Source organism: Grammomys surdaster, unplaced genomic scaffold (genome assembly GCF_004785775.1).
Source record: "Grammomys surdaster isolate TR1022 unplaced genomic scaffold, NIH_TR_1.0 186, whole genome shotgun sequence".
Classification (NCBI taxonomy): Eukaryota; Metazoa; Chordata; class Mammalia; order Rodentia; family Muridae; genus Grammomys; species Grammomys surdaster.
Window position 1 is genome coordinate 850,897 of NW_021604631.1, and position 12,229 is coordinate 863,125.

At 36.0% G+C, this 12,229-nt stretch overlaps 1 protein-coding gene across 2 annotated transcripts in view; it reads left to right on the forward strand.

Annotated features, from left to right (window-relative positions):
• The window catches only part of Exoc4 (exocyst complex component 4), a 689,148-nt gene that overhangs the window by 207,817 nt on the left and 469,102 nt on the right, over positions 1-12,229 (forward strand). Inside the window, exon 10 of one of the 2 annotated variants that reach the window (XM_028768363.1) lies at positions 9,191-10,345. The exons of the other annotated variant lie outside the window; for it this stretch is intronic. Coding sequence (XP_028624196.1) covers positions 9,191-9,339 — 149 coding nt within the window. The 3' untranslated portion in view covers positions 9,340-10,345. Of the gene's footprint in view, positions 1-9,190; positions 10,346-12,229 lie in introns of those variants that run through there. 2 annotated transcript variants of the gene reach the window in all.

Below are 12,229 nucleotides of genomic sequence, written 5' to 3' on the forward strand. Positions count from 1 at the left end.
ATGTATATAGAGATGAATTAGATATTCTTAACTTTCGTGTCTATATGCCAGGGTAAGCACTAATGTGTATCATTCTGGGAGTTCATGACACCCTGCATTATTTGCAGATTTGTGGATGAGAGGCCAGTGTATTGCTTTCATTAGGCTTGTAAAATGTTCTCATTATTTTTTGCATATATATATATATATATATATATATGAATACACACAAGCAACCATACTAATGTACTTGCTTTCTATACTCCGTGTTATTACTTGTAGAAGAAAACAGTAAAACAACTTAAGTAAAATGTAAAATAAGATAATTTTAAAATTCATCAACCTTATTAATATTAAAGGTAAGTAGAAATAATAGCATTTATTAACATTGAGGAAAATTTAATCAAAATTGTATAATAATTAAATGCAAATCAGTTTTAAAGACAGAATAATGTATTATTTAGTAACATAGGCAAGCCAGGCTAGTCTAAACATTTTCCCTCAATATGAAGCTTTTTAAAACTACAGTATGTCATGGCTTTGTCTATTAATTATTAAGTAACTTGATTTGATTTAAGAGACAGTTAATAATAAGCACAATATCATGTGGAATCTCCAGTGGTGATGTGATGATGTTGGCTGTTGTCCTGAAAGCCCTCTGCTTTGTCTGATGTAGTGTATGTGTAGTGTATATGGTGAGGGATGATTGATGTGGGCCAAGGCTACTTCAAAAATGCTAATGAAGTGAAGAATGGAATGCTTTCAAACCTTTCAAGTTTATATAATTAACATTTAATAATAATAGAGGTATGTATGTGTATGATTTAGCAAGTCTTTAGAGATCCAAGTATTTTGCAATTATTAGATATTTATTTGATGGGATTCTCTGCCATGGACTCCTGAAATTCTCTTTAGTCTTAACTTGCTACTGAGTTGATAGGTTGTTCTCCTCTAGTGAAGATAATGTAAGGATGAAGAAGCTCATTTTCTTAGGCATATGATCAGTCTGATGTTTTTAGATATTTGTAAGCACGTGGTGAGTTTATAGGCCATTGAGGTTAAGATTCTAGAGTTCAGACACTAGGTTGGGAGAGAATCACACAGTATTTGGAATAGATGAACAGTCTATTGTGGTGATGTGGGGTTGTTAAGCTTTTCAGGTACGAATAAGTGGAAAGCAATACTGAAGACTAAGTAGAGAGAATAATCTAAGAGATGGCTACTACTGGACTGAAGTAGATACAAGTCTCCGGAGTGTCTAGCATTGGTCAAGGGGAAGGGTAAACAGGTAGACATTTATGTCAGACCCATCCACTTCAGCTTTTGTTTAACTTACCTGAGTTCAATCTGACTGTCTCCAGAGCTCACAACCACAGGTTCATTTTCTTTAAGTGTTCATCTGCCAGTTTTTATAGCTTTACTTTTCTGGGTGTCTTATGTGAAAATTTTCAGTTTATTTTAGTGGTTTCCTAGTCTGTTGTTGGTTGCCAGATTTTGAATTAGAATTGTAACCTTTTGTAGCCATTATTTAAAATAACAAGTGGAAATTTTGTTTTCTTGGTAGGGAATATACTGGAACTATGAAAACTTTCTAAAGCAACACTAAGAACGATTATATATGTCTGCTGTGAGCTTCTAAGCTCTGCCCTGCTAATGTCAGCACCTAAGAAAGGAGTGGAAGAGCCCATTTCCATTCTAATTTGCTAACACTGCAGCTACAGTAGTCTTTTCAGATGTCCCTCTAATTGCCTGATGGTATAATAACAAAAGCTTGATTTTCTAGAGTTGGATTCCCTTAAATAATATAAAAGAAAGGGCAGGGGTTAGAAGTGATTAGCAGCCTATATGACTCTCCACATTCCCCTGAGGGCACTTCAATTGCTATGATTTTGTGATTGTGTTCAGTTCCATTGTGTTAAGTATTGCTGAGGTCTCTTGCTTACCCCTTTTGCAGTTGATGCTTATCAGCATCAATAAACATGAGGTAGAAACTATCTTCTCTTGATAACTTCAGTGGGATATATAAATAAATTCAAAACAACTACTTTACCTACATGTCTTTAAAATGTTACAATGGAACACATGCTTAAGAAATATTTTTTTATTTTTGTTTGTTTGATTGTTTGAGACATGGTGTCTGTAACCCTAGCTGTCCTGGAACTCACTCTGTAGACCAGGCTCGCCTCAATTTAGAGAGCCATATGGCTTAGCCTCCTGAGTTCTGGGATTAAAGGTTTATACTACTTAGCCTTACTCAAGAAATATTGTCAAAATTACTGTTTTCTACAGTGACTGGCTATGATGTTTTGTATATACTTGACTCAGGGAGTGGCACTATTAGGAGTTGTGGCCTTTTTGGAGTATGTATGTCAGTGTGGGCATGGGTTTTAAAACCCTTGTCCTAGCTGCCTGGAAGCCAGTCTTCTTGTGGCCTACAGATGAAGATGAGGAAGTCCCAACTTCCCTGCATCACGCCTGACTGGACACTGTCATGTTTCTGCTTTGTCGATAATGAACTGAACCTCTGGACCTTTAAGCCAGCTTAATTAAATGTTGCCCTTATAAGACTTGCCTTGGTCATGGTGTCTCTTCACAGCAGTAAAAAACTAAGGCACTGGCTTATTGTGTTATATATGTAGTTAGTGATATATTTTAGAATATCTAAATACATTATGAAAATTTATTTCTTGATATTGATACTTGATAGATTTATATTTTAGGTAAAAGTCCTTGACATCAATGTAGTTACTGTGATGTACCCATGTACATTCTTGAAGTTTGAATAAATCTCAGTGATGTAGAGTCCCTTCAAAACATTGTATTCTATATCCCCACATGAGACTAGGAAGCATCTTTTGAGGTAAATAAGTCTAGTTTTAGAACTGAGAAAGCCAGCTTCTACTACCTAGTGAGTTCAGGGCCAGTCTAGGGTACATGAGATTCTTTTTCTATTTCCTGCTTCTATGTCTACTTTTTTTCCTCCTCCCTTTCCTCCTCCTCTTCCTAGAACAACAACAACAACAACAACAACAACAACAAACTGCTGTCTAAAGCACTTGCAGCAAAAAAGTGAAAGTATTGTGTAAAGTGTGGGCACATGTGTCTCAGAGGCATGTGCTATGGGCATTTGCTAGTGAGAAGCCCCATTCTCCTGAAAGTTGCATATGATATGGATTAAGTTCTTCATTTTTATATATTTGAATTTTTGCATACTTCTGCTATTCTAAAAATGTTACAGAGAACTTGTGGGTATTCCTTAAAAGAATATATCTAGAAGGGACTAACAAGATAATTAGAATCCTATTTAAAATTTGGTAGAGTTCTAATACTTTCCAAAAATAATCATCAACTTGAATTATTTTCAAAAGTCTATGGCTGTGGATGACCCCTTTCATCCTTGACAGCACTTTTGGTACCTTATAAGTTTTACAATTGTAAGCATTTTTAAATTTTCAGAATTCTCCATGTAGAGGAATTTTAATCCAGCAACATGGCTGGTCTGGCATGGGATTGCATCCAAAGACATGATCTGCCTGGAATACAGATATGTTATGGATCATAGTATGATCTGGCTGGAGTACAGACATGCCCTTAGTACATACCTTTAATCCCTAACAATGAAGGTGGGTTTATTTTGTAGAAGGAAGCACCTATGTTTGAGAGTGATATTTAATTGAGGGGCAGAGAAGGTGAGAAAATCGAGAAAGATTTGACAGAATGAGTCAGATATAGGATACGCCCAACTCACAGGAGAACAGCAGAGGAAGAGAGGCTACTTAAGAGCAGAGAGAGAAAGAAAATTTGGTGGTTTGGCAGGTGATGTGGTATGTGTCTGTGTTTTGTGTGTGTGTGTGAGAGAGAGAGAGAGAGAGAGGGGGTGGGGTGGGGGAGTGGGTGGGTTAGAATAGATAGAATATAGAAGGAAATGCACTGGGCTCAGCCCAAGTGAAGTATTCACACACCTGTTCCTCTGATAAAGGGAATATACTTTAGGATCTGTTTAATAAATCCTAGAGTAAAATGAGGGAAGGTGGGGATAGCCAGGATAAGCATGCCTCCTCTGACTAACTACCTTTGCTTCCTCCTTCACACTGCAGTTCCTAGAAAGTATCCTGTTCTCTTGGAGAATATTGAATCTAATAGAATTATGTGGTGCATTAACAGATCATCCACATTACACCCTTTCCCCTGAATCCACAGCAATTTGGAAAGATAACATTCCCAACAAATGGCATAAAACCTGTGTATATAATAACAAATCAACAATCACCAAGCTCTACAATTGGAAGTTTGTATACATCTCCTTCATTTGATTTTATCCATGAATCACAAAACTGAAGATGAAGAATGATCAGTACAAGGAATGAAGGGCTAGTTTCTAAGCTTTCATTTAACAGAGATTTCAGACTAATTTTGGATCAAAAGTAAGGGATAAATTTAGATACTTACAAAGCATACTCACGCTTGACCATAATAAAATCCTTTCAGAATACATTATCTTTGAATAGATTTTTAGCTGTACTTTATTGTCAGTTTTAATTTCAGGGTTTTTTTTTTGTTTGTTTTTTGTTTGTTTTTTGGTCTAAGCAATATTAGCAACATTTCTCTGACCCCCTTCTGATCATTTACGGTAAGTCATCATCACAGCCTCAGATAAATCTATTAGGTTCTGAAGAGCTGTGGAAAAGACACTGAATAAGATCTCTAATGGATTCTAGGAAATAGAAGGAAAAAGGCAGGAGAGTGCCTCTAAATACCCAGAAGAGAGTTGTAAGGACTGAGTCAGGAAAGAAGTTAGGGTAGATGAGGGAGGGAAGAAAGTAGGCTGTGTTGAACCAAGATCCTTCGGCCATGTCTTACCAACCACATGACTTAGATAATCACTTTTTCTAGGCCTCTGGTACATTATATTTGATAATTCTCATATTCAGAGATAGAAGATAAAAACTATGAGATGGTTAGCTCGTCTGTATTGGATTATTGTCAGTTACTTTAGTTTCATCACTTTGGTAGCAAATGTGTTGGCTTCCAGTTTCTCTATGTTAATCTATACATTATTTATAGGTCTTTGGGTTGCTCAGTGGCAGCGCTTCACAGTATTGTAAGGATTTATGCTATCACTGTTTGTTTGCATTGAGGATGAATTTATCACCTGTGACTGAGGTAGACCTGCACCCCAGCCTTCCCAATTTGCTTTGTAATCACTGTCAGTCTCAGCAATTGTCTAAATACCATAATGGTTGGGAGCCTTTGGTATTGTTTTCTTACCCTGCTTTGTTCAACCCACTGTCATAAAGCAAGTATATCAAGACACAACTCACACACCTCATCTTACTTTTTGTTTTTAAAGTCACTGAGTTATGTAATTTCCACATTGATATTAAACCATTTTTATTAATCTCTGAAGAAACCCTGTAGACATTTAACTGTGATTCCCTATTTCTTCACAAGCCTTATCGTCCCTGGTGGCTATACTCTGTTTCTAAACATCCATTGTCTGGACATTTCGCATATGGATCCTACAATATGTGATCTAGATGACTTGTATTTCACAGACATTTCAAGGCTTTTACATATTAGACAGCCTAATGGAATTTTCTTGCTTTTTATAGATCAATATTCTTCTATTGTTTGATTGTTTATTATTCAACAATTGATGAGCTTTGTGCTGTTTTTAGTTTTGGTTATGATTTGATGTGATACCAATGTGAACTTGCAAATTTTGGTGAGACATACATTTTTTATTATGCTTTCTTGGAAGCCTGTGAGTGGAACTGCTGAGTGACAAGGTAACTCTATATTAAATTTTGGGGTGTATGTGGAGTCTGATATAACAGATGCTCATTTTTAAAAATAATTTGAAGTATTTATCTTAGAAATAATTTATTAAGATTTTTTTGCTTAGGTCCTTGTCTTCAAAGTGAGTTGTTGTCTACCTCTTGTTCTGCTAATGTGTGAAATTATCCCTTTGTGATAAGGATAACATTATAAATAGTAATGATACAAACTATACCATTTACACACAACTCTCTCTCTCTCTCTCTCTCTCTCTCTCTCTCTCTCTCTCTCTCTCTCTTTCTCTCTCTCTCTCCGCATTACATTATTTTTAACCCTGATAAAAGTTTATCTTTATGAACCAAGGGATGTGGTATCTACTATAACCCTAAAGAGATTGTTGCTGGTTGGTTCAAATGAGCTTATATATGATCTTTGTAGAGTCATAGGTGTTCTGCCCATTTAAATTATGATTACCATGGTTGTAAAATGGCTTAAGAAGGTTTTAATATGTTTTTTACTAGTTGGGAGGAGGGGAATCTATTATTTGGGGTTTTCTGTAGTTACCTATATTCAATCAAATATTTGTTTTATATATATATATATATATATGTCATGTACATTATATATATAAAAGTCTGGAATGACTTATAATTTGAAGTCTAGCTTCTTCAGCTGTGACTGAGTGTAAACAGAAAGTCCAAGAGTCCAGTATTTTCTCAGTCTGCTAGTCTTCCATGTATGATGGAATCCTAAAGAAGTACTCTGTAATGCCAGTGAAAATGGATATTGTAGAAAGGTGAAAGCAAGCACACAAAGTGTAAAAACTTCCTTTATGTCCTAATGTTAGAGTCCAGAAGAAAGTGCGACACAGATTAATGCCTTCCCTCATAAAGATCTGGATTAACGATGTGTGTCTTTATACCTCTGATGTCCAGACTAGAAGTAGATTCACTCACTTCAAATCATGCAAAAGTCTCACACCTATGTCCTCCGTTTCTGGATTATAGTTTATTTCAGATGTAGTCAACTTGGCAACCAGGCGTAGCCATCACAAGGAGCTTAGTAGAATCTGTAGAATAGGGAAGTAGAAGTCTCTATGGAATTTCCAGGCAATCTCAGATAAGAAGGTTTAAATTTGAAGAGGACACAAAGAACAACAACATCAAAAATCAAGCCAAGAGTTAATGCCTGCTGTTACAAATTATCTGCTAAGGTAGGAAAACAAAATAGAAATGAAAACACTACATCATATTACCAGTTTAAGAATATTAATCAGTTCATAATTTTTGTCGCTGTACCCAAACCTCTGCATTAGAACTTTAAATCCATTTGAAATCAAAGTAGAAATGAGTATTTACCTATGCAGATCTACATATTGCTCTGGTCTTACTGTATAGTAGGCTGCTCCAAAGAGAATCAAACATCAAATGTTTCTTATTGTTCATATCTTGCTATTGACTGGCTCATTCTCAGGACTTGAAAAGCTCTGATGGGATTGGCTGTTCTAGGGTCGCGTCCTCTGGTATAACTGGAGCCTTTATTTAAAGTGCCTGCCATTATTCAAGATGACAGCTGTGTCCTCATCACATAGCATCTTGTCTCCTGTGCTTGTGTGCCCATCAAGTATTTTTGAGTCACATTTGGTAATATCTCACATTTGAAGAGTTGAAGAGCAGGGAAACATTCTCTCTCTCTCTCTCTCTCTCTCTCTCTCTCTCTCTCTCTCTCTCTCTGTCTCTCTCTCTCTCTCTCTCTCTCTCTCTCTCTCCCTCTCTCTCTCTCTCTTTCTCTTCCCCCCCCCCCCCACCATGGTAGGCAGTGTAGAATCATACAGTCCTCACAAGTCAAATAATAACTTTGGCTCTCATTTCGTGTATTACCAAATCAAAGAATTTAAATTATGCATCGTCTCCCTTTTAGGTTTCCATCTGAGTAAATGATATGAAGTGTATTAAAACGAAAGAAACCAAATTTGTTCTCATCACAACTCCAAAGAATTGCAGATCGGGACTGCACCGTGTCTCCACATGTTTACTTACCTGCATTACTCAGAATGCTTTGAACACATGCTGTCTACTTCAATGCTAAAGTAAAAGTAAATGAAATTTCATGAGATAACGAGGAAATTCTTATCATAAATAAAAATCAGGGCATGAATTTAAGTAGCATAACCTCAAAGATAGAAATCCAACACATAGAGTATGTAGGTATGTATTATCTATAAACCTTGAGAAAATTTATTGAAAAAGTTATCTCAGTAGAAAAATAGCCAAGCAGAAAGGATATTCATGAGGTGTTGTCATAGGAACAGAAGGGTTTTTCAGGAGATTCCTGAGAATCATAGTTTAGAGAAGTTGGGCCTTTGTAGGAGAGCACATCTGCAGCCACTAGCAGCAAATGCAGTTTCTGAAGTCCCTAGGCAAAGAAAGGGACAGTAATCGAGCAACCAGATACACTCCAGGTTTCAAGAGCAACTGTGTTTCTTAGAATTAGTGCAACAACAATTTCCAAATCTACCAAATTTACCCCTTTTATGCAACAAAATTAATTACAGATGGTTAAAAAATTAAGGGGGAATAAAACTACAAAATTTGAATGTAAGCATAAACATGTTTTAGATGTTCATTATACAAATTCTTTGTACTTGAACATAATGAAAAATCTCTGAGAAACCTCAAACCTATCATAATTCAGGCATTTCTAATTAATAGTCAAAATATAATTGTAATGAATTTGACTCCCAGAAGTTATTCAATATGAGCTTCCATAAAACTCTTTATTGAATATAGATTTATTCATATAATATATTCTGATTATGGTTTCTCTTCCTCCAACTCCTGTGATTTTTCTACACCTGCTCTCTCATTAGGATATATACCCTTTCTGTCTCTCTTTAGAAAACCAACAGACATTTTAATAGTTAATAATAAAAAATAAAGTACAGCATGATAAAACAAAAACACACAAATTAGAATATTACAAAACAGAAGAAAAAGAGCTAAAAAATCATATTAAAACACAAGAAACATAGATAAGGAAACATATGTTTAGACCTGAAAGGTACTTTTTTTTTTTTTAAAGTCCTCACAAAAAATTCTGAGACAAAGACCCAAGGATGCCACTGCATTTGTTTTGTTTAGCCATTCTCTATTCTGGATGGGGCATACCCTTAGGAGGGGTTCATATCCCCAGGGAGGCTCTATTTGAGACAATCTTTCATTTGTGAGTGGTTATCCATTGGAGATAGGTTCTGAGTTTGGGATGGGGACTGTGTCTCCACTTTTCTCTGAGAGCTGAGACTCCATCTGGCACAGACATGGCTGTGCAGGCCCTGTGTGTGCTGCTACAGTGTCTGTGAGTGCATGTGTGTGCTGGTCCTGCTTTGTGTAGGCAGCCTTGATTCTTTGGTGTTGACCATCCTTTTCTCTTACAGTCTTTCCTTCTTGTTTTCTGCAGTATTACCTGATTCCTGAGGGCAGAGATTTGATGGAGACATCCCACTTAATACTGAATGTTCCAAGATCTCTCACTGTCTACACAGTCTATGGTTGTAGACCTTTGTATTTGTTGTATATACTGTAGGAAGAAGCTTCTCTGATGATGGCTGAGCAAGACACTCATTTATTAGAATAGTAGAATATTGCTAGGGGTCATTTTATTGCTATGTTCCTTTAGCAGAAGAGTGATATTTGGTTTTCCTCTAAGTCCCTGGCCTATCTAGTCTCACATTCTTGGCCACAAGAGCAGTGTCAGGACAGATTCCTGCTCATTGAGTGAGCTTTAAATTCAATCAGATCATTATCATTATCGTTATTATTATTATTTTGACTATCCCTACAAGCTTTGTGCTACTGTTTTTCTACTTATTATTATAGACAGGTCATCATTGCAGAGTGAATGGTACTTTCTAGTACCATGAATGGTAGTGCATAGGGACAAAGGTACTAAGTCATAATCAGCCCAATTTCTGTGTTCAGTGAGTTGTATAGTTGTTGCCTTCAGCAACATTTTCAACTTTTCTATCCACTTAGGGGAGGCAATCAATAGCATGGGCTGTTTATTGGTTCACAGTGTCCCATGTTATCCCACAACTGATTTAGATATAGCTCTATCCACTTTACATGTGTTATGGCCTCATGATTACCACATTATTTATAATATTTTTTTCATTTTAAAATTTTAACTTCATTTGGGATATTGTATGTTTATATAGTGTGTGTGTGTGTGTGTGTGTGTGCCCATGCTTATGTATGACCATGTTTGTGGCCATAACTTTTAAATTTGTGTCTTTCCATGAACAGTCTAGCTTATATAAGGAAATTGGTAAATATCTAAATATGAATGCATAGATTCTGAAACTCCTGTTTTCTCCTGTTCTGAAATGCAGTTGCTGAAGAAACAGATTTGAGAACATTGGACAAAAAATGCCTGGCAAATAATAGTGCATATTAAATGTTTTGTTGTAAAAATATTTCGAAATATGAACTGTATGCTCCACTAAAAATAAATGGCCATTGAAGTCACAATGTAGAATGCATTTCATATTTTCAGTATAAACTGAAGTCAATACACCTTTTGCTGTCATTTTAAAGGTTCTCCACCTTCATTTGCATTCTTTGCCTTCCACATTTTCCCTCCCCTCCTCCCTCTCTTTTCTTCCTTCCTCCCCAGTCTTTTTCCTCTCTCCCTTTCACATATTTTCTCCTTCCTGTCAACAAGCTCAGCTGGTGTGAAGGTTTTGAATTTTATTTATTATTTGTCCCATTTAGCCATAAAAGTCATTCAGTTGTGTATTTGAGACTACACTAGTGTGGTGGGAGTGTGCTCTGTTGTAGGCTGCTTGCTGCTATGATGATGTATGAAATAGGGGTGTTGTGTGGGATAGTGACCCCTCAGGGCTTTCAGTGCCTGCTATGTAGTCTCCATGGTAAACTGAGCCAGTGTGAAATTGGCCAGTGCAAATGACAGTGTTTCTACATTTTCAAAACGACATTTAAATAAACTGACTTCTGACTTTTATTGGGTTGAGTACACTCTCTACCTACTTGTACAGTAACTTCTTGAGTTTTTTTTACCATGGGAAACACTAGTGGAAAGACTTGAAATCTTGAGAATTTGCTTGATTTGTATGTGTGTTTGTGGCAATTAAAATTTTGTTTGTAAATCCTTCGTCCATTCAGAAAGAATAAAGTTTTCTTTCATGATTTTCTCCTTTCAGGTATTTTGTTACAAACATCAAAGATTTCCCATTTACAAAGCCTGAGAGTATTTATTTACATTTATTTCAATATTTCTACAGATTTTGAAGTTCCTTGTGTCCCCCAATGCATTTCAACTACAATGAGGATAAACAAACATAACACTAGAATGACATCTCCAGGGTGTATCCCATTGTCCTTATGCTTGGTTAAATATTCCTCTTCTGAATCATCTATATCTGTTTCTGTAGCTATGTTACAATAATGCAGTAGGTCCCTTTAATTAAAACTGGATGTAATTAGCATATCTCATGACTCTTATTGATTAAAATCAAAGTTAGTAAATGTGTTTCCTCAAGGCCAGTATTCCCTTTTTGGCATTAGTAAATCTTTAGAGGTAAAAATAAAGTTTACTACAAATTTATAATCACTCTAGTGACCTAATTTTTAATTTATAAAGCTACTAAAAGTTCATCTAAAACAAATACCACAACAAAGCACTCCAATACAGGTGTAGGCCATTGTTAGTGAATCTGTCTTTAGTGTACACTGAATCTCTTCAAGGCGCTTTATATGTTTTATTTGTTTGAGTTTTAGCCATAACTTTGTAGTAATTTTTCTCCATTATAAGCATTACCCATAATGAATTTCAGGAAACACAACAATAGCTTCTTCAGCTTGTAGACAAAGACAGTAATATGATGGAATGATCAAATACAAATGCTCCTTTAATTTATTTTACCAAGACATTTATACATGTTTTATTTATAAGGCAATTGAAGTCATTTATTTTGTATGGAATTCTTCCTCTTCTGAATAACAAATAATAAATTATCATATATACCACATTGTAGGAGGGAATGATGAAAGCCATACTTGAAAATGAAAGTTTAATATTTGGGGCTCATTGGGCACAATTATAGTTGGTACTGTCTTTTTTTAAGGGAATCATAATTCCATGTGCAGAGTTTTCAAAAATAGAATGACATGTAGCGCAGAGGAATGGATTCAAGAGGGAAAGAGTGATTTTCTTTTGCTTCTTCCCTCCTTCCCTTCCTCCCTCCTTTTCTTCCTTCCATCCCTCTCTCCCTTCCTCCTTCCTTCCTTTCCTCTCTTCCTCCCTTTCTTCCCTTTCTCTTCCTTTCTCCTCCTTTCTCTTCCTTTCCCCTTTCCCCTTTCCCCTCCTTTCCCCTCCTTTCCTTTCCCCTCCTTTCCCCTCCTTTCCCCTCCTTTCCTTTCCTTTCCTTTCCTTTCCTTTCCTTTCCTTTCCTTTC